Below are 23,406 nucleotides of genomic sequence, written 5' to 3' on the forward strand. Positions count from 1 at the left end.
TAATGATATGTTTATGTTTGAGGGATCTTCTTTTGAGTCTACTGAATTTCCATTTATTTTCATTTGCTGCTTTGGCTCCATTTGGAACTTTTTTAGTTAGTGGAGAAAAAGCAGCCATATCACCCTGCAGCTCTTGACTGGTGGCCCACTAAAGCTAAGCAGGGATGAGCCTGGCCAGTACCTGGATGGGAGACCTCTGGGGAAAACCAAGGTTGCTGCTGGAAGTGGTATTAGGGAGGCCAGCAGGGGGTGCCCAGACCTACAGTCTGTGTGGGTCCTAATGCCCCAGTATAGTGATGGGGACGCAATACTGTGGACACAATACTGTAAAAAGGCACCGTCCTTCGGATGGGATGTTAAGCTGAGGTCCTGACTCTCTGTGGTCTTTAAAAATCCCAGGACACTTCTCGTAAAGAGTAGGGGTGTAACCCTGGTGTCCTGGCCAAATTCCCCCCATTGGCCCCTATCTATCATGGCCTCGTATTAATCTCCATCCCTGAATTGGCTACATCACTCTACTCTCTCCTCCCCACTAATAGCTGGTGTGTGGTGGGCGTTCTGGCACACTATGGCTGCCGTCGCATCATCATCCCTATGCTATGTAAAGCACTTTGAGTGCCTAGAAAAGTGCTATATAAATGTAAGGAATTATTAATTATTATTATTTATTAAAAATACATTTACATCTACATATAAATCTGACTACTCAATTATCCAGTAGGGTTGACTACTTTAATATTTTTAGTGTTTGTTGGTTTAATGGGAGACGCATTTCTTAAATTAATTAAGACATGCAACTTCTTGAAGAGCGTTTTGTGTGATAACTTGCTGTGCTCAACAGTGAATAACAGTCAGCATGCTAAAACCCTCTGCAAGAACATTTCTTTAGGTTTAGTCCTTCTGTATGCTGCTGTTACAGCAATCAAAGTGCAGAATCAACAAAACATTTCAAGACGAACACTGTCGGACATTAAGTCCTCTGCTGTGATTAACATTCTCATATTTGTGAGGTGATGTGGAGAGATTAAAGTCTTTTGCTGATTCTGTTTGACACTGCTTAAAGGTGAACTCGGTAACTTTTGTCTTTGTGTCATCTTGGACTTACACTGACACCTAGCGGCTTGGATGCAGCATCATTTCAAATCAATCGTTTTCAGTTTCAGATGTCATTGTTAAAATGTAGTATGCACAGACAGCCATGATTAATTTATTCAATGAGTGAACGTGTCAAATAACAGGACGGTTGCTGAGATTAAGTGAGTAGTATTCGGCAGGTCATGTGATTCTAACATGTAGAATAAAACAGCTTTTATTAGGTTACTAATATGACTGGAGTCTTCATTCATAAATGTGAGTGGTCATGATTTCCTACATATACTGTATTGCAAAATTACAATTCATGTCTTTAATGAGGAAAAAAACAAATTAATGCACCTTTTAACTACACTGGCCAAAAGTTTGGAATATTGTACAGATTTTGCTGTTTCGGAAGGAAATTGGTACTTTAATTCACCAAAGTGGCACTCAGCTGATCACAAAGTATAGTTGGGTCATTACAGATGTAAAAAACAGCACCATCACTATTTGAAAAAAGTCATTTTTTATAAAAATCTAGACAGGCCCCATTTCCAGCAGCCACCACTCCAACACCTTATCCTTGAGTAATCGTGCTAAATTGATAAGTTGGTATTAGAAAATCACTTGCCATTATATCAAACACAGTTGAAATATATTTGGTTCGTTAAATGAAGCTTAACATTGTCTTTGTGTTTGTTTTTGAGTTATCACAGTATGCAATAGACTGGCATGTCTTAAGGTCAATATTAGGTCAAAAATTAAATATTTTAAAGATAAAGGACAACTAGCTCTAACAAAGACAGAAAGAGATGTGGAAGGCCAGATGTTCAACTAAACAAGAGGAAAAGTACATCAAAATCTGTAGTTATAGAAGAAATAGAGAATAAAAACCTCAGCTGACGGCTTCATTGAATTCTACCCACTCAACACCAGTTTCATGTACAACAGTAAAGAGAAGACTCGGGAGTGCAGACCTTATGGGAAGAATTGCAAAGAAAAAGCCACTTTTGGCCACCAGTGTAAATAGTTGTTGAACAAATGGTTTAAACTGCTTGATGTCGTAAACAAAATATGTACCCGCAATATTATCTTGCAGATGTTCGCTTTTGAATGTGGAGCTATGATCTCCATGAAGCACTCCGGTTATATTGAAGCGTGTCATTCTGCCTTCAGGATGTGCATAAGTGGTTTTCTGCCACTGTGTTGGAGCATTTCTTAATTCTTACTTTTATAGTTTTGTGTAATAAGATGTTATAGTTATTTGGCCTATTTTTTTGTAATGAATGTCCATCCTTTACCACATTGATGTGCTGTGCTTAGTGTCTGCATACCACTCTAAAATGCATCAGGGTCACATGAACATAACAGAGACTAATTATACATTATCCTTAACATCGTTCATGATTGAACGACTAGTCAATTATGAAAACTGAGAGTTTTGCACATCCCGAATAGAGAGTAATTTTGAAAGTCTCCATTTTCGGTGGAGGAAAATGCCATCCTTGTTCATGTAAAAGGAGATGCATTAATGTGAGAAATCCATGCACTTTCAAACAAAAACATGTTCATGTGGATGTGCCCTTTGAACCAGAATTATTCTAATTGTTGAGATGCGGAGGCTCAAATGAGCTTTAATTGTGCTTGAACTATTAGAAATGTTTATTCAGGTAATACATGCTTTTGACTCATCTTACCTGTGCTGATTCTTAGGGCCATAAACGGAAAAGGATTAGGGAAAGTATTTTGTTGTTTTTTCTGATCTGGACTTTTGTTCCTCAGAGTCATGTGATGGCAGGAGATCAGTTGACCCACAGTGCCTTTCTGCAGAGTCTCACCACACTGGCCGTAGGTCTCTTAATGGATCAGTTACTGTGTCATCATCCCAGACCGCCACACCACAGCGGGACAGGGCCGGATCAGGACGGGGCCCCCGGATCCTTCTGTCCCTCAGAGTGGATCTGGCTTTACACTTATTCCACAACCATGAAAAGCGCAGAGGCATTTGCTCGAGGCACACCCTTCCCAGAAGCATTCATGGTGCCTGAGTTCCATACGCCCGGGGCCACAAAGTTCACCAAACCACTGGTGAGATGCACTGGAATACCAAGGAAATATGAAGGAATTTTAAAAGTTATTGAAATTTTTTAAAATCTTAAAAGTCATGGAAAACCCAATTTCTATAGTAAATTTTTTTTTTCCTGCTATGCTGTAGTCTAGATTATTTCCTCAAAACTAAAGATTGTGTGTGAGTAAAACTTGCTCATAAACCATAGTGATATCAGATTTGTGAGCAAATCATTCTTCTTTCATTGAATCGGTCAAACTGGTTCACAGATCTTCACAAAACTGGATCTCACTTGTATTTCAAAATGGCAATCTTGTTTTCCACAATGTCCTTTTAAGTTTATTTTATATATCCCAATTTATGTAAAGTGTCTTTGTCATTTATGTTGCATTTCCAGGACAACAGTAAATGGACATTCATGATGGATGAACAGCTCATGTCCTGGGCTACAAGCAGACCTGAAGTAAGTAGGTGTGTGTGTGTGTGTGTGTGTGTGTGTGTGTGTGTGTGTGTGTGTGTGTGTGTGTGTTGAGAGATCCAGATCTTCCAATCCCTCCCTCATTTGTCTCTGTCACTTTAGTCTCTGTGTTCAGCAAACAGATCTCTAGCACTCTTAACATGTTTACTATTCTGCTTTAATGAATAATCCCCTTTATAAAGGACACAAAACCTTTCTGCTACACAGGAAACCTATCTCTACTTAACAAAATATTTCTTCCTCACATAAAACCAGTATCTTTCTCTGGCTTTCTCTGAAAACTAACCATTGAAGACTTTTGCACTGACTACTTAATGGAAATGACATTTCCAGATTATTAGACTGGGATTGCATTGCTAGACAACACCCTATTTTATTGTTTATCAAGGAAGAAATTGTACAGGAAAGCAGTGCTGCCAATGCTGCAGGTAGTCAATTAATCATTGCTGACCAAATAACTAAATCTAGTAAAACTGCATTCTTAAAGATAAAATATGTCATGTCTGTTCCACTAGCATCACCAAATGGAATTACTAAAATAATCACAGTTATCAAATACGTTTCCCAAAAGCTCCCCACATCTGGGCAAACAGATAGCCCCACCCCAAACTCAAGACATTGGTTGAGATGCTAAAATCAAAAGTGTAATGTTTTGAAAGCACCACAGACATACAGTATTTACACTTATCTGGGTACTGTTCTAAGGGCCCTGGACAAACAGAGGGCCCAGCAGTCTTTTCTTGCATGATTTTGTGATAAATGGCCATTTCACACTGGTTAGAAGAGTGTAAGACTGCACTTACTTGATAATACAAAACGATCTAGTGTGTGGGATCCCCCTTAAGACATTAAGTGGTTTATCCCAAAAATGCTTTTTTTTTTTTTTAAACTTCCAATGAGTGTCAGTTCTGTGGATAAAACGCCTTGTTGATGAGAGAGGGTTAAAGAGAAAGGCAACGGTAACTCAGATAACCACTCTGTACAATTGTACAACACGTTGAACCTTGAGGTAGATGGGCTGCAACAGCAGAAGACCATGTCGGGTTCCACTTCTGTCAGCCAAGAACAGAAATCTGAGGCTGCAGAGTGCCTACCATCTGTGTACATCAGAAATTGAGATTCATCAGACCAGGCTACGTTATTGTTGTGCCTATGCCCACTCCAACCTCAGCATTCTGTTCTTGGCTGACAAGTGGAACCCAAAATGGTCTTCTGCTGTTGTAGCCTCAACCTCAAGGTTTGACATGTTGTTCATTCTGAGATGCTATTCTGCTCACTACAATTGTACAGAGTGGGTATCTGAGTTATCTGTCAGCTTTAACCAGCCTGGCCATTGTCCATTGACCTCTCTCATCAACAAGGCATTTCCATCCACAGAACTGCCGCTCACTGGATGTATTTTGTTTTTGGCACCATTTTGAGTAAATTCTAGACACTGTTGTACGTGAAAATCCCAGAAGATTAGAAGGTACAGAAATACTCAAACCAGCCCAGTCTGGCACCAACAATCATGCCACTGTTGAAATCACTGAGGTCAAATTTTTTTCCTCATTCTGATGGTTGGTGTGAAAATAAACTGAAGCTCCTGACCTGTATCTGGATGATTTTATGCACTGCACTGCTGCCACTCAATTGGCTGATTAGATAATTGCATAAATAAGTAGGTTTTTAATGAACTTTTCAAACAAATGTTTTTCAGTGTCTCTTATAGAATGTGTAATCATGCATATGTTCGTGTTTATTAATATTGATAACTTTTATGAAAAAAAAAAGTTGAACGTGTTGCAATAAGTTAGGGGCCCAGAGTGCAATGTCACAAAAAAACTATCCTAATAGTGCCCCTGTGTGTGTGACAGGACTGGCAGCAGGGTGGTAAAAGTGAGGTGTACCTGTGGGGTAACGGTCGTCACGGGCAACTGGCAGATGCTGGTACCAGCGCATCTGTGCCCACCCTTGCACCCTCCCTCTCACAGACTCAACAGGTAGAACTTGAACACATAAACAACTGTTAGTCCGTTAATTTAGATGAAGGAGTAGTCTCGGGTTTATCTGTCTTGAGTGCTTAGATGTGTTTCTCTCAGGTTGTATGTGGTCAGAACTGCACATTCCTGGTTCAAGCTAACGGTGCAGTGCTGGCTGTAGGAGAGGGCAGTTATGGGCGACTCGGACAGGGTAACTCTGATGACCTCTACACCCCCACTGTCATCTCGGCTTTACAAGGTAATGCAAATCACAGCAATCACACTTTCATGCCATGTATACATATTTATTCATAAATATACATATATATAATGTATATTGTATTTAAATATGTATACACTTATACATATTCATACAAAATCTTTGTTTTAAACCCTGGCCCTTAACACTTAGGTTACTAATTTTAAACCATGACTTGCACTGCACATAAATAAGTAATATTGGCATTATATTCATGCTGTTAGCCAGAGGGGAACTGGCCCCCACTGTGAGCCTGGCTTCTACAAACCATTTATTTTTCTCCATTAACCAACATCTTATGGAGTTTTGTGTTCCTTGTGTTGCCTTCAGCTTGCTCACTTATACTCAATTTACAATCATAGTGAATCAAACTATACAATGATCACTCTAAGACTTTATATATATTACAGTTTCATTTCTGTTAATGCATGATTTTCTGTAAAGCTGCTTTGAAACGATGCGTTGGAAAAACATTGACTTTAGATGCAGAAATGTGGGATATGACTGAAATATTCTCATCAGAACAGTAGTGTGTTAGTGGTTAAATGACTGGGATGGTAACCCAATGGGGTTCTTCCTTTGCTTCTGTCACTGTAATTAAAATGTGCTGTAACCTAACATGTGCAGGTAATATATCATTCATGGAACTTCTTGGATGTCTTTTCAAACAGGTTATGTAGTGACGCAGCTGGTGACATCATACGGGTCAGATGGTCATTCTCTGGCTCTCACAGAGACGGGGGAGGTATTCAGCTGGGGCGATGGGGATTATGGGAAATTGGGCCATGGGAACAGTGAAAGACAAAGAAGGCCCAAACAGATAGAGGCGCTGCAGGGCGAGGAAGTGGTGCAGGTATAGAAAAAAGAATCCTAAATATACTGTGCATTGGCCCAAAAAAGTATTTGGACACTTAAGTGACATTTCAATATGTATTAGAAAACAAAATATTAAGCAAGTGTTATTTGCAACTCTTATTTCAACTCTCTTTTTATATATATATATATATATATATATATGAGGGTCCCATTAAAACTGAACATTTTTACATCCTTTTTCTTTCTTTCAATATTACACTATGAAAATCCATTATACAAATACAAATTATTACATATTTAAAACAATTGGTAACACTTTACAATAAGGTTTCATTTGTATGCATTCGTTAACAACATTAGTTAACATGATTAAAACATCTGATTAAAAAAGAGGCGCCAATTTATTTCAAAAACTTCAAAAATGTCATTTTCATCACCTGCATTTCCAACACGGAATTCTATTAAATACAATACAGAATGATTATCATAAACAAAATGACATCAATATCAGATGATGGATGTGCATGCATTGTTTCGAGTATGAAAAGGGTTTTAATGAGACTTACACAGTGCTTAAAGTGCTCGAAGTTGAAGAAAAACGATATAAAATTTAACATTTGAAATCTAACTTTGAAATCTTTTTTTTGTGGAATATTTTCCTTAAAACGTATGCTTGTGCTGTCTTCAATATAGATGCCACTATGTTTGATATTTTGTTATCTGCAGCAATATAATTTATACAATTTTAAGTGTCGCTTAAGTGCCAAATTACTTTTGGGGTTAACTGTAAATTATTGTTCAAGAAGTCTTGTTTACCTCTTATATTTGAAACTTTGAAAATAAAGAAATCACTAGGACATTTTTTTTATAAGTTTATGCTGTGTTTAATTGCAACATCCTTCTCTGTCTCAGCTGGCATGTGGATTCAAACACTCAGCTGTAGTGACAGCTGATGGAAAGCTCTTCACCTTTGGCAGTGGGGATTCCGGTCGCTTGGGTCAAAGGTCAACCTCCAACAAGATGGTCCCAGAGAGGGTTACAGCCCTTGATGGATACCACATTGGACAGGTATTCCTGTCTAGTTTTGACTTTTACTTTGTGTATATGACCTTTAACCCAAGTGTGATGTGTGTAGCTGACCTTTCCTCTCTTGTCTTAAGGTGTCATGTGGTATCAATCATACTTTGGTGCTGTCATCGGACGGCATGACCGTGTGGGCCTTTGGAGATGGTGATTATGGTAAACTCGGGATTGGACCATGCACTGTCAAGTGCTACCCACAGGTGCCATTTATGTCTGATCTGATCACACCAGATCTATAACATAGTAAATTGTCATTGTCTGATTGACAGGTACAATCAGGTGGCTGATTGTCTTGTGTTTCTACTGGTTGACAGAAAGTGGAGGCTCTCTGTAACAAGGGGATCAAAAAGATTGGATGTGGAACTCATTTCTCAGTGGTGTTGGCCAAAGATGGACATGTGTATACATTTGGCCAAGGTAGACCCAGGGAGATTCTTGATCTAAGTGCATTTTTGTGTAATAGAATGCAAAAGTCTGGTTCTGGAAGTAAAAATCCAATTCATTTTTTTCCATCAGGGAATTGATTATTTATGATAACTTGTAAAACTTTACAGACAGACCTACTGCAAGATCAGAGGTTGTTAATGGATGGTATATGCCGCCATTGGTGTGTGAATGGGTGAATGAGTCACAGTGTAAAGCGTTTTGAATACTGTTACGGTTAAAAAGGCGCTATGTAAGTGCAGACCATTTATATGCTTCTACTAAAGTGTGTATGTGTATTTTCCGATCGGACGGTTATTTCCTTGTAAAGCTGCTCTTAAACGGCAAAGTTTAAACTTGTTTTAGCGCAGCGGTTGATTAACAGGAGAGGGGCGGTGCTTCACTGCTGCCAGGATGCATACAGGACGGATTAGCGTTTACATCTCAAATGCTATGTGGAAACATGCGTGTTTGACTACATTCATATGTGGTTTGTGTGATTTGATCACAAATGGTTTGCACCCCGTTTAGACCTGTATTTTGAGCTGACCACTTGTGATCGGATCACCCGAAACACATCTTAATATAACTGTAGGTGGAAATGGGGCCTTAAACTACTTATATATACATGTAGATCTAAATATTTCGCAATATACTTGAAAATATATTGATTCTTTACTTGCAGTCAACAGCTTGAAATTAATAGTTTTATATTGTTTCCTATTGTTTTTAATCGATTACATTATTCACAAAGCCGTCATTAAAGGCGTTAATTACATAGTCTTGAACCGTTGTATTTTTGTCCAATGTTCTAATACTTCTCTGCAAAGTTGTAATGTTGTGATCAGTGTACGATGTATTTGGATTACTAAGTAATAGTAACTGTAATCTGATTACTTTTAGGCACAAAAATAAGTGTAAAATTACATTTTAAATTCTTGTAATCAGATTACAGTTCCTGACTTTCTTTGAAAGTAATTACTTTTAAATTCATTACTTGGGTTACAAATATTTCTAAAAAAATATATTATTTATTTGTAATATAATTAAAATATGTACGTCTGTTTGTGTGTCTGTGACAGCTGAAGGGTGTGTGACAATGAAGAAGGTTTTAAGTGTTTTAGTTAAAGTAATGTGATTACTTTTTCCATTAAGTAATCAGTAAAGTAATCTGAATATAATTTTAGAGAAGCAGTTAGTCATTTTTAGTGGATTACTTTTTTTAAACAAAACACTGGTTGTGATTCACCTCAGAGGTGATTTGTTTGGGTAATTTCTTAGAACTCTTTTATGAAGTAATTATTGAAATCCCTATAGAAAACAAATTATGAGAAAAATACCAAGACAGAACCAAGACGGCTGAATAGTTGTCTTTTTTTGCTTTTACTTATACTGTTAATTTATGCATGCTTAAAACGCAACTTGCCAATTGTGTAAGAGTAACATTACTCCAACTTAATTCCTCTGAAAACTAGTGTATTATCTTGCAAAAATGCAATTAAGTGGGAAAGACATCCCTGATGTGTGTGTGTACTTGTTTTTACAGAACGCCATATAGGTCTGCCTGACTCCATGCTGAAGAATCATAACCGGCCACAGATCGTACCTGCTCTGGAGGGCGTGTTCATTGAGGACATCGCTGTGGGCTGCGAGCACATCCTCGCTCTGTCTAACACTGGTGATGTGTATGCATGGGGCTGCAACTGTGAGGCCCAGGTATAGTCAACTATACAGCAAAGTGACCCTCTGTGATGTGTATTACAGATACAGTGACTTTTATTGTCTTTATACCGGTGGATCTTGTTGAAGTTCATCTGGGTAAACTTTTTGCTGAGCAATATTTAACATTTAAATGTATTTTGTGTAATGTAGCTGGGATTGGGTCATTCCAATCCTGTTAAGGAGCCCATTATGGTTACTGCTTTACAAGGCAAAAACATCAGGCAGATCTCTGCTGGACGCTGCCACACTGCTGCCTGGACCACACCAGCTTTATCAACCAGAGCTTCAGGTACACCAAAAAACCCAGTGAGCTGCCTTGCTGCCTGTTGTCTACTTAGATAGCTACCTTCTAAGGCATGAGTGTGGAGTGCCCTATGGATAAATTGGATGGGATCTTTTCTGCTGGAACACTGTTGTGCTCTAGAGGGGCTGAATTTACTATGTTACTAAGCCAATGACACTAATAAGCATAGAAAATGCATAGCGCACACAAATATTGGGTAAAAAAGTCCATTTTTAATTAGAATGAGCATTCTGGGAATGTCATTTCACTCTTTTCAAGGATACATGCAATGGAGCCTTACAATTTGGCACAAACCAAATATCTTATATGGTAGCATAATTTGGGTGATGTTTGGGACAGCTTCTGCATAAAGAACACGTCCATGATGTCTAAAAATTTCGCCTAGGTAGACAGATTAGTTTTGGTAAACGCAGATATGCACATGCTCAAATTTCTGATGGATCATGGCATGATTCAGCTTGGTACCTCTTGTACAATCTCTGTTGTACTGGCATGATCATCCCTGCTGTTGCATTCCCAATTCGATGTATATGAAATTCTGAGCTCTGACTCTGTATTTTGCAGGTTGTGCAGGTATACAGTTGGGTCTGCCTCAGTCTATACCCCCGCAGTATAACGCTCTAAAAGACTGCAGCCCTGAAGTGCTGAACACTCGTCTCAGAGTGCTGTATCATTTCTCTGATCTCATGTACAAATCCTGGAGGCTTCTGAACCTCGACCCCCGAAACCAGGTACACACGACCAATAATACAACTTCAGCTATCTGACAGCCCTTTGAAGTCTTACACTGTAAACTAGAATTTTCTTCAGTGTTGTTTTTCCAGTAAAAATGTCTAAATATCCTTAAAACAAGATACATTTACTTAAGTGGCAAAATTGCGCAAGATATTAGGACTTGTGTTCAGAGAATATTTCTTGAATTGAATGTGTTGTTTTCTTATCGCATTTGCAGATTAATCTTATTGTAAGTAAATATTATAATATATACAATAATATAATAAATATAATTTATATAATGATTATAACATAATTATAAATAAATACATTATTAATGTAATATAAATTATAATTAATTAGAGCTTTCAAAATTAACGTGTGAACCCATGCGAAAAGTTTTAACGGGTAAATTTTTCCTAATCGCGTTTAACACACGTGCCGTTAATACAGCGTGAACCAGCATAAACACTGGTTGGAAGGGCAGAACCTTTGCGATGTGTCCGCCCGGAGTCATTACATTGTGCACTTCACAACACACACACAACAGTCAGTGTCAGTGATAAAGTGATGAGGAATTTTTGTTTATACAAAACAAACCTAGACGGACCTGGAAATTAAGTATTTTTCAGCCTAAGTAAGGCGCATTTTAATTACCACAGAAGCATGTTAGGTCTTCAAACTATCATCAAAGCGCAAAATGAGACGTTTTTGTCTGCCGGAGCTTTTCATGTGGAGTTCAAAGTGGCGCTCGCCACTGGTGCTGACGCCATGACGCGAATCATTCATGACTGCTGTCACAAAGCAGATAGCGACAGTCTGCCGGCAGATTAATATCGTGGAGGATGAGTTTAAGAGATTTAATGCCTATTGCAATGAATATGTAACCTATGTGGTGGCTAGTTCTTTCAATTAGTCAAACTCTCACTTAGACTTTTGGAAACTTGAATTGGTGATATTTTAGTGCATTTTTATCTTTATACTTTGGAACACTTTGTTTGGAAAGTGTAAAAGCAATATATCATTACATATTGTTTTGTTTTCTTTCCTAAGAAGGATATAAATGCATTTTGACCGGAAAATAAGTATATTATATTCAAATTTCGGCACTTTCAAAATCTGCGATTAATCGCGATTAACTGTAAACAATTATGTGATTAATCACGATTAACTGTAAACAATTATGTGATTAATCACGATTAACTGTAAACAATTATGTGATTAATCGCAATTAACTGTAAACAATTGTGTGATTATTCACGATTAACTGTAAACAATTATGTGATTAATCGCGATTAAAAAATTTGACTGACAGCACATTAATTAATATTAATTGTTTATTTATCATCATATTTTTATTGTATTTAACTATTAATTATGATATACTAATGTGATGATTAATCACATAAAATTTAATATTTTTATTATATAATCCATCATAAATCTAATAATATCTGTTGTTGCTTAAAACAAGGAAAAACAATGTCAGTTTGGTAAGAATTGTCAGAAGTGAGCAAGTATTATCTTCTGTCTGTTATTATTTTTTTTAAGTAAATGTATCTTGTTTTAATTATGTTAAATAAAAAAAAACAATACTATTAAAGAAAATTACTTTTTGCGTTGTTTAACTTAATGAAGTTTGTTTGTTGTGCTATTGGTGATCCAACTCAGATTGTGGGATCTGAGGAAAGACACTGTCCTCTGTCTTCCTACCAAGAACCTTTTCCTCTATCTTTTTCTAAGCTTAGCTGAATTTTTCTGTTAAGTGTTCCTTGTTACAGTTCCTATTATTTATCTCTAGTCTGATTGATCTGCGTTGGTCGATATCTGAGCAGTGGTTTTGTCTGACTTTGCTGTTCTCTGGCTTGTTTCCAGGTGAATACTTCTCGCTATAGCTCTGGAACCGCTGCCATCGTACAGGGTCAGCTGCGAGGCCTCCTCTCCCCAAAAGTGAACACGCTTCCTCTTGTTCGCACCATTGGCAGAACCATGACCCAGGGAAAGACCTACGGACCTCAGATCACAGTCAAAAGAATCTCCACTAGGTACAAGACAGAGCTTTAAAGGTGCTGTAAGCGAATTTGTTTCATGGAAAGGTATGCACAAAATAATCCTACTCCCTGATATCACTGAAATGCCTGCCCTGAGATATCACATCAATCAGTGTGACAGTTACAATCACTGTAAAAATGTAAATAAACTGTGACCGCGGACATATTTTTGATCTGTAACCATTCAGACGGTGTCTGAGGCATTTTCTGCCTCTCAATCAATTTTGGTCGTTATCATAGTGTTGCCGTTGCAGTGAATTATTGAGCCTTAATGCCGTATTCTGATTTATAATTTGTCAGTTGAAAGCACTATTTTGCTACTGTTGTGTTTGAAAACCATGGGAACAGGCTTTGTGTCAGTTTCAACGGTATCGGTGCGGTGTTTTGGATAGAGGGGGTATCGCTAAACCAATGGCTCAGTCTTGTGGAAGTTAGAATGGCTTAAATCGCTTACAGCACCTTTTAAACTGGAGCGATCAGTGCTATTCGGTTTTACACTGTCATTTACAAGCTTTACGCGATAACTTATGCAATGTTTTTAAAGAAAACACAGCACCACAGGACAATTGCATTTTAAAAATGGCAAACTGTAATGTGTGGATTCACAACGAATGCTTCGGTTCACACAAAATGTGTTTTTTGCATTATGAGCAAACCATAACTCTGTCCTCCTGTCCACAGGGGGCGCTCTAGCAAGCCCATATTTGTGCAGATTGCCAAGCAGGTAGTGAATCTGAACCCCACTGAGTTGCGTCTACCCTCCAGAGCTTGGAAGGTGAAGCTGGTTGGAGAGGGTGCGGACGATGCCGGGGGCGTATTTGATGACACCATCACAGAGATGTGCCAGGTGAGTCAAAACTCAAGAGGTATGTCTGAAAAAATAACATCTCTGGTTTTGTTCCTCAATAGATGTTCTTTCTTTCTAGAGTTCTTTCTTCCACACTTGGTTTCAATTTTTTCATTCAAACATTCACAACTGTATATCTTTTTCTCAGGAGTTGCAGTCTGGTGTGGTTGACCTGCTCATTCACACTCCAAACAACACTGCAGACGTCGGTAGCAACACGGACAGGTACATTTCAGACACTTGCTATGTTTTCCTGCATCCTAACAATGACTTAAAGCGATGGTTTACCCAAAAATATTGTCAACATTTACTCAACCTCATGTTGTTTCAAACCCGTATGACTTTCTTCTGTGGAAAAAGCAGAATGTTAGCCTCAGTCACCATTCACTTTCATTGTATGGAAAAAAGATGCAATGAATGTGAATGGTGACTGGGGCTAACATTCTGCCTAACATCATCTTATGTGTTTTTCACAGAAGAAAGAGAGTCATACAGGCGTGGAACAACATCGTTTGGATTTAATTTATTCAGACTGATGAAAATAAGTGCATGTAAACACAGTCAATGAGATTTACATTGTGTAAGCAAAATGTAATACAATAGACTATTTCTATTCATCTCTCCTGTCTGACTGTCTGCTGCAGGTTTTTGCTGAATCCAGCTGCAGTTTCAGATGATCACATGGTGCAGTTTCGTTTCCTGGGTATTTTAATGGCAGTGGCCATTAGAACTAAGAAGCCTCTGGATCTGCACCTGGCTCCATGGGTGTGGAAGCAGATGTGCTGTATTCCTCTGGGAGCCGCTGACCTGGAGGAGGTCGACCTGCTCACATACCGCTCTCTTCAGGGCATCTTACACCTGGACAACAGTGTGATCAATGAAGAGAACTTCACAGTGGTGAGCCGCACAGCCCAGAGAGAGGAGCATATTGTAGATATTATTACACCCGTTCATATTATTAGTTCCATGTTCAAAACAAGTTCTCATACATTATTTTTCATAAACAAACAAATATCGCATTTATATTAGATTGCTCTTGCAAGGAAAGTCTATGAGGCAAAACATTATGTAGCGTTTAAGGCATAAATGTGCAGCTCATTTGTTTTTAAGCACTTTTATTAATTCTTCTGTTCGAAAATGTGTGTTATTTTAGAATCTGAATCAGCCCTTTAATGCATGGATTCCTGTTCTAGGCAGATCATCAAAAACCATTCTTAGGTTTACATGTGTAATGTTTTAAAGTATTTTTTGTTTGATGTATTTTAACATTTATTCTTTTGCAACACCTTATCCCATTGATTTCTATTGCAAGTGCATTACTGTAAACATGTTTTCCTTGCATTTACAGTACACACTGCGGGTCAATTTCACAAATGCAGGGTTTAACTTGGATTTTAAATAGAATTTAACCAGAACAGGGGTGGGGAATCTTTTTCCATTAAGGGCTATTTGAGTATTTACAAAATTATTTGCGGGCCATACAATTGCTTACAATTTCTGATTGTGGTTTGAAATTAATGTATACATTCCAAAAACACTAAAAGGTCTGTCTATTATACAGTATTTTGTCTTGTTCAGTGGCGGGCCGTGCATTAAAAGTCTAGGCCTTCAGGTTGATTCATGCCATTAAGAAAACACAGTTTCACAATGTATAAGACAACCTATGCCTTTGGGCATCAAACATTATGTTGCAGCTAATTAATTATACCAATTGGCATTTTAAAAACACATCCACACATGAAAGCCAGAACTTGAAATGACACTTAATGCGCAAGCAAGCATAATTTTAACTGCAGCATGACTGTTCTGTGAAATGAAGGTCTCCCGAACAGACATACAAAAATCATAATTTTTCATATGTCTCTATCAAGGAGGTCTATAATACCTGGAAAAATCGATCTAATAATATTTGCAATTTAAATGTTGCATGCAATAAATTTCGTTTCGTTAGAGTACACGGTTATGCTGCGTTCAATTCAAGTTGGATGTGGGATATTCTTACTGGATATCTCCGACAATAATTGCACTCCATTCCCCGATATTCAGAAGATAATGTTTCAGGAAACAAAACTGCAATGCTCCCGTTAGCTTAGCAGGGATTTGACTCTCATTAGAGATGTCTCCTAGCCAACCAACTGGTAAACAATGTTGCAGCGCTAGCATTTGTGCTTCAGGTGTACGATTATCAAAAGAGATTATAATGTTTATGCACCTGTTTCTGCAGGCGTTTGTCAAACAAGTTTTAATATCATGTAATGTGGAAACAAACTCATTTATCGATATTACTTAATAAAGTGAATGATTATCTCCTACTTTGTATATCTCCCTGAGTGTCGACATGTTTGTGTAACATCATGCCCCTGCATCTCGGCGAAATCAGCGTTGAGAATTTCTGCACGAGCCTACAAGTTGTAATTCTGACTTCATGATGCATTCAATTGCACTTTTCCTAGTAGGAAGTTGTAAAATCAGAATGGAACGCAGCACTACTTTTCAAAACTTGATCCAACACTGAATGCTCCAGCAACCTAATTTACACACAGGGTCTAGGATCTCCGCTAGGATAAGGATCTCTTTCTCAATGGCGATAGTGGCAGTGACAGCCGACTCGTCAGCAAGATCTCACGCTCTTCGCTTTCAAATTATGTCACTTAATGTGTGATTGCGTCACTCAAGGCCAGCTAGAAGGCCCTAACCGGGACCTCTCCTAAAGCTCACACCCACCAAGAACAAATAAATAAATCTGATTGGCTGATGAATCTGACAATCTGACTTTAGTTGCTCATTCATTTGCACTGTTGAGGGATTCTGTAGAAATTCTGAAGGCCTGACTGGGTGGAGCTCAAACTCAAGTGCTGCTTCAGCCATGTGATTTGTGAAACAGTTGTCACACTTCGCTTTTAAGCATCAAGGAATAAATTCTGACTGGATAAACATTTAGTTTTTCTCTATTTATTTGTAGATTAATTAAGAACACAAAGGCAAAAAGGTGATTGAGAATGAAAGGATGAAAAATATTTATTTATTTGGCATGTTAGGCTAGCTAGAGAAGGCTTTGCTGACCATGAGAATTCACCACTGGTGTTGTTATCATTTAAAATTACTTTTAAACATTAGTTGAAAGGATTTTCTTTTTCAGGTTAATTGAATCAAGGCTATTTTTTGCTTTTCAAATTATTTCTCAAATGGCCTCAGGCTGGGTAAAATGGTCTTGCGGGCCTTATACTGCCCTGAGGCCTGACGTTCCCCACCCCTAAACTAGAACATTCCTTTAAAGACTGTAATTTCTCATTGTCTGTACATATTTCTCTGTATGCGTAGATGATCCCTCTGGACTCATTTGTGGCTCACAGTGCAGATGGCACACGGGTTCCTGTGGTTCCTGGTGGACACAACTTCCCCCTGACTTTCTCCAACAGGAACGAGTATGTGGAGAGAGCTCTGCACTACAGACTACATGAGATGGATCGACAGGTATGTGAATAACGTAAACATAGTGAAATTACTTGTATTATTGTGTATGTGGCCTAAGTTTGAACAGTCTGTACCATGTTTGGTGGATGTAGCCTAAAATCTCTAGTAGGAGCTACAGTTGATCATTTTGGTCTTGGTCTAGGGATTTTTGAAAACATTTATAATTATGCATCTTATCTGTGTGTTCCTGTAGGTGTCAGCAGTGAGGGAGGGCATGTCCTCCATCATTCCGGTCCCACTGCTCTCACTGCTAACAGCCCGACAGCTGGAACAGTTGGTGTGCGGCCTTCCTGAGGTCTCTGTGGAGATGCTCAAGAAGGTGGTGCGTTACCGTGACATAACCGACTGCCACCAGCTCATTGGCTGGCTGTGGCAGAGCCTCGAGGAATTCACTAATGAGGAGAGGGTCCTTTTCTTGCGCTTCGTGTCTGGCCGTTCCAGACTGCCATCCAATCCAGCCGACATCACACAAAAGTTTCAGATCATCAAAGTTGACCGGGTAAGTTAACAAGTTAACAAGGCCAGGTATAGAATACGATTTATCTTTAATCTAAAGACAAAATATTTAGTCGCTCTGAATATAATGAACATTTAAGATTGAGTTTTGGTGTTAAGTGTTTATTTTGTTTCTGTTCAAACTAGAGGTGGGTTCAAATATAGATTTTCTGATTCATCATGATTTCCATTTGAATTATCCCGATATCGATTCTTAAATCAAGTTCCATGAGACTAATAATGTCACTGCTATAGGCTGGTGAATTTTCAGATTTTACTCATCAGTGACTGAGTAGTGTAGTGTTGAAGAAGTTCAGCTCCAACATCGTGTCACGTTCTGTATAATGTGTGTGTGAAGATCAGATCCCCACAATCCATTTGTCATTGAATAATGTCTCTTTTAATTCACTTTCTGTTCTGTACAGTCAATTGATGATACATTTTTTTTAAAATAAATAATTTATTTCCAATAAAACACAGCACGGATGCAGTAAAGAAGCCATTCGACTCCACATTTGTTAATATGCACTTCCCCGAAACAAGTTCACTGAACTGGTGCTATTCTTAAAGAGACAGTATCATTTTAGCCCTTGTTTTACATGTCAATGTAAATACATGTACATAGTAAAAATTATGCATGTGAAAATAAAACATGTAAATAATACAGTGAATATATACTATGCATACAGTGTGTGTGTGTGTGTGTATATATATATATATATATATATATATATATATATACATACTGCCTTGAGTATGTGTAAATCAGTTGACTCACTTCACGACACTAACTGACTTATATTACACACAAAAATTGTCTTTTGCCACCACCTGCTGGCTAAAATATGTAATGTCAAAAAATTTTATGTAAAGAAACATATACAGTAGCTCTTAACAAATCTGCACTGCTCTTACACTTTAGTTTAGAACAGCACAAACACATGCAGAGTGTTACACACAGTGACGTGTCGGAGTGCTGATGGTGTGAGACCATCAGTACTCATAGAACACACCTTGTCCAATCAGATTCGAGGACCGGAACTGTTGTGTGTATATGTATATATATATATATGTATATTTCTATGTGGATTGTGCACCAATATGAATATAAAAAGGCACTCAGAAGGCTGCTTTCTTAAATATTTTTAGCAAAGTATATTTGAAATTATTATACATCGTCAACATTGGAAAAAGTACAATATTTCCCTCTGAAATGTAGTGGAGTGTAAGTATAAAGTAATAGAAAATGCCATGGTAATATTCAAGTAAAGGACAAGTACCTCTAAATTGTACTAAAATACAGTTTTCTTGTTTATCAAAACATAATCAGCAATATTTTTCTGTTAATGTATAACAAAACAGTCACAAACAGCAAATAGATGTGATAAACATGAGTGACATGGTTGTCAGGGACAGTTTTAAAGTTATATTAGTTATATTAAAAGGGAAAATGATGGAGTCATTGTTTATTAACTTTCCAGTATGTATTTCACAAACTAGTTAGCAACTTACCGAGAAGACACCACTTAACTCCACACCTCTTGACTGCCCTGTCTGCAGAATCATGTCAGCTCAGCTCTGTAAACAATGGAGTCCTAGCATGCTTTGCTGGACAAACTACGTTATGACACCAACTCTAAATCAGCCCTGCATTTTCTGCATTATATGTTCTGAAAATAGTTTTGAATATCTGCGCATATCGGAAAACATAATATATACCAATATATCTGTGAAAGGCTAATATCGATAAATCGGTCGGTGACCAAATGTGACCAAAATGAAAAGAAAAAAAGACTTATGATGAAATCAAATTTTTAAAATCAATATTTTAATAATGTACCAATTTAGAAGGTCCCCTTTATAATTAACAGCCTTAACATTAGTGATAATTTCTTTCAAATGTAAGCAAATTGGACATTATAACTGGAAAATTCTTCAGAATCAGAATCCTATCCCTAACTGTATTATGCCTTATTTTTGATGAGTATGGTAAAGGTTCTCAGATGACAAATTATTCCTAATGAATCATCAAAATATTCATCCATGCATGTTTTGGGTTTAATACTATCCACAGATAGATTAGTTCTCTGATGTGGATGTATGTGATTAAGCAACAAAGTGGTCTGTTGTGTCAAGACACACATTTTTGACGCACTGGCTTACTACATACTACAATGTTTTCAAAGACACACAAAAGCCAGCACTGTATGTATTTCTGTACTTAATGGAAAATATGTGAATTGGGATGCAGCCAAGGTCTTTATCCCCTCTATATGTTCTCTCAACAGCCAGTGAACGGCCTTCCTACGGCCCAGACGTGCTTCTTTCAGCTCCGCCTTCCTCCCTATACGAGCCAGGCAATACTAGCTGAGCGCCTACGCTACTCTATTCACAACTGCCCCTCCATAGACATGGACAACTACATGCTCTCTCGCAACACTGATCCGGCCGACGGCTCTGATACGGAGTACTGACATGCCGCTCGCAAAACGGATGCTGTTACGCTAGAAAGCACAAAAAAATTACAACAAAATTACAATGTTTGTCTAAAACTCATATATGCCTCTGGTTGGTCTTTTTCCTCACACATGCAATACAGTTCTCACTCATAAAGCCTCTTATATGTGCTGTCAGCAGTATAAAGATTTCACTGCAGCAGCCTGTTCTTCCACCAGGTCAAAAGCAATTCATTTGTTTATTTATTCATTTTATATGGCATTCGTGTCTCTGAATGGTTCCGGATACTTCCTAAAGCTAAAAATACACCATATTATTTGTCAAAACGGACAAAAAGTTGTAAAAAAAAAAAAAAAAAAGTTTAAATATTAAATATTACCACACAAGCTACGTGCCTGGAATGGACACAAGGTTGCTTGTGAAGTTACTGACACAAACTGGGGTGGTTCATAAGTAAGCACTTGGCTGCTAGCTTATGTCCCAGTTTATGCCAAAAGCTTTTAAAGCAATATAACACCATAACATGGAAAATTCTGTCATTATTTACTCTCACTCAAACACGTATGAATTTCTTTCTTTCGTGGAACACAAAAGGAGAAATTTTTAAAGGGATATTTCGGTTTCGACATAAGTTGAGCTCAGCATTTGTGGCATAAAAAAAAACAGCAGAAACTTACAAAGGAAGTGAATGCAGAAATGTGAAGCTTATAATTTTTTTTTTAGAATCATTCTATTAAAATGCATCTTTTATATGAGCTGTAAAGTTGTTTAAATCATCGTTTTTAAGGTCTTTATGGTTTATGGCTTTACGTCGTCATGCAAAACGTCATGGTTTTAACTTTACACAGAAAAGGTTAGTTTTTATCTAAACTTTATCACGCTAAAATCATGTTAACCCTCATATTGTTCACATCTTGTGGCTATACTTTTGAAATAATATTTTTACGTTTACGGATTGGCCCCATTCACTTCCATTGCAAGTGCCTCACTGTTACCCAGATTTTTTTTTTTAAGAAGATGGACAAGTCAAAATGAATTTTTGTGGTCAACATTGACACAAATGCTGTTGATTGGGCTTACCTTGACTAGTCGCTATTCTCTATGAAATTAAAATGAATGGGGACTAAAGCTTTCAAGCTTAAAAAAAAAGCCATACGATAGCTTTTTGTGAGAAAAAGACATTTACACTGTTATCCACTTTTAGTCTCGCCCTTTAATTAGCTTCTAACAGTGTTTTGAACTCGAGAACCGGTTCAACTGATTCATTTGAAATATCTGAGTCAATTAATTGATTCATTCATGAATTGGTCATTGCTATTTCTCTTACTTTCTTGAATGTCCTAAGAACAGAAGTCAAGATTTTCAGTGAATAACAGCTAAAGTTTTGGTCAGTTTCTCAGACAAAGCTATCATATGCTTCAGTGAAGTCATATGAATCACTTTAATGATACTTCTATGATTATTTTGTGCTCTTTTTTTAAGCTTTAAAGCTACAGTCCCTATTCATTGTAAATGCATGGAAAACAACCTTCAAATCATCTCAAATCAATAAAGACTTGGAACAATATGAAAGTACTGTATATGATGACAGAATTGACATCTTTTGGTGAAATACTCCTTAAACTACTGTACTGTACACTATATCTTCTGACTCAGTGGAAAAAGTGCTATAAGTCTGAGAAAAAGCCCCTAAGCAGTCACAGGGTCGTTCGGGGGCTGCGCATTTGTGTTCATGAATGACATGTTAATCGATAGTTCTCAGTAAATTATATCTTAAATGAATGTATACTTGCAAATGCCATGCACGTGTGCACTCGGAACATACTTTAATTTGCCAAATACTGTAGTGATGTTCTACATTACATAGGGTTTAATTGATTTCAGCCCTTTTTTTGCAACTGTGAAAAAACGTGTGCATACTGTTTGGTGATTTTTGTGTCTCGCATTCTCCCAGGAAGAGAGTGCAGGTTTGTTACACAATGCTATGCTGGAATGTAAAACGTTTTGACTGTTTTTACTGTGGTGAAAGTGTGTTTGACATAGGAGGGACTCTCCCACTTTACTGTAGAAGTTTCAATGACTTCTGATTGTGGTGGTTTACAGTATTGCTAAATTATAAAAAATTATTATTATTTTTTTTTTTTTTTTTTTCATTGTTCTTAAAAATATTTACTTGAGTGAGCTCCATGGACTGGAAGGGAAAAGGACCCCATTTGGATGAGGAATAAGGTAAAATATGGCTGCTGCGCTATTTTGCACTTTAGAACTGTATGCATTGCGCTTTAGCATATGAAAAATCCTTATTCATTACAATATTTACAGCTTAAAAACTGCTTCATCTAGAGATTCTTGTGTTTCTCTTGACCCGAGCCACTGATTTTCTATCAAAGTGTTCAGAACTAACTTAAAGTCTAAAGTTCCATACCGTACCAGTACATTTCCATGGCACGATATAGTAGTGTTTTAAAATACTCTTGTTTTCAGAATAAGCCATAAAATAAGAACGTTTAAGAAGTCCATAAACTGTATGATATCTTTTGGCGATTACCTCTCAGATGAGATGCACTGTACTCTAAATTAAATTGTGTGTACAGACTTTCGTGTCAACATTTGTAAATCGTTGTAAAGGGCATTTTATTGTTTATTTCAGCCAATTTTTTTTTTTTTTATGCCGACTCTCCTAGTGCAATCACACTTTTTTAGAGATATAGTTTACCTAAGCATGCCGTTTTTATTTAGTCAGTCACCATTTATTGTATGGAGATTAAATGAAAGTGAATGGTGACTGAAGCTCACATTCTGCTTAACATTTCCTTTCATGTTCCATGGAGGAAAGAATGTCATACAGGTTTGAAACAACATACAGAAAGAAAAAAAAGAAAAAGGAGTTACAGGATTTTCAATTTGGCTGAACTATCCCTTTAAGTTAAAGACAGGAAAAGAGTTCTGGCTTTACCAACTAAAAAATAAAACATTTGCTATCTTAAACTATTTTCTATGGCATCCTTTTAAAGACAGTGAGGGAATTTATTTTCTGAAATAGTTTTGTGTTCTCACAATAATTGTTGAGATCCCTTGCAATCCCTAGCTCATTCTGCAAAACAAAAACGGTTTCTACAGTTTTGCTATGGATAATATTTGGTGCATTTTTAAATCCAATGGTAGAAAAAAGGTTACTAC

The 23,406-nt window shown here is 37.4% G+C and overlaps 1 protein-coding gene across 1 annotated transcript in view; it reads left to right on the forward strand.

Annotated features, from left to right (window-relative positions):
* The window catches only part of LOC127627669 (probable E3 ubiquitin-protein ligase HERC1), a 109,960-nt gene extending 86,757 nt beyond the window's left edge, over positions 1-23,203 (forward strand). The window contains 18 exon segments of the mRNA XM_052104141.1: positions 2,857-3,162; positions 3,540-3,605; positions 5,477-5,602; positions 5,702-5,840; positions 6,512-6,693; positions 7,569-7,724; positions 7,817-7,939; positions 8,054-8,156; positions 9,709-9,878; positions 10,035-10,173; positions 10,753-10,919; positions 12,778-12,947; positions 13,635-13,800; positions 13,949-14,025; positions 14,445-14,697; positions 17,122-17,274; positions 17,468-17,773; positions 20,058-23,203. Of these exon segments, the coding sequence (XP_051960101.1) occupies positions 2,857-3,162; positions 3,540-3,605; positions 5,477-5,602; positions 5,702-5,840; positions 6,512-6,693; positions 7,569-7,724; positions 7,817-7,939; positions 8,054-8,156; positions 9,709-9,878; positions 10,035-10,173; positions 10,753-10,919; positions 12,778-12,947; positions 13,635-13,800; positions 13,949-14,025; positions 14,445-14,697; positions 17,122-17,274; positions 17,468-17,773; positions 20,058-20,243 (2,988 nt within the window). The 3' untranslated portion in view covers positions 20,244-23,203.
* Positions 23,204-23,406: the final 203 nt, after the last annotated feature.

This window comes from Xyrauchen texanus, chromosome 34 (assembly GCF_025860055.1).
Source record: "Xyrauchen texanus isolate HMW12.3.18 chromosome 34, RBS_HiC_50CHRs, whole genome shotgun sequence".
Lineage (NCBI taxonomy): Eukaryota > Metazoa > Chordata > Actinopteri > Cypriniformes > Catostomidae > Xyrauchen > Xyrauchen texanus.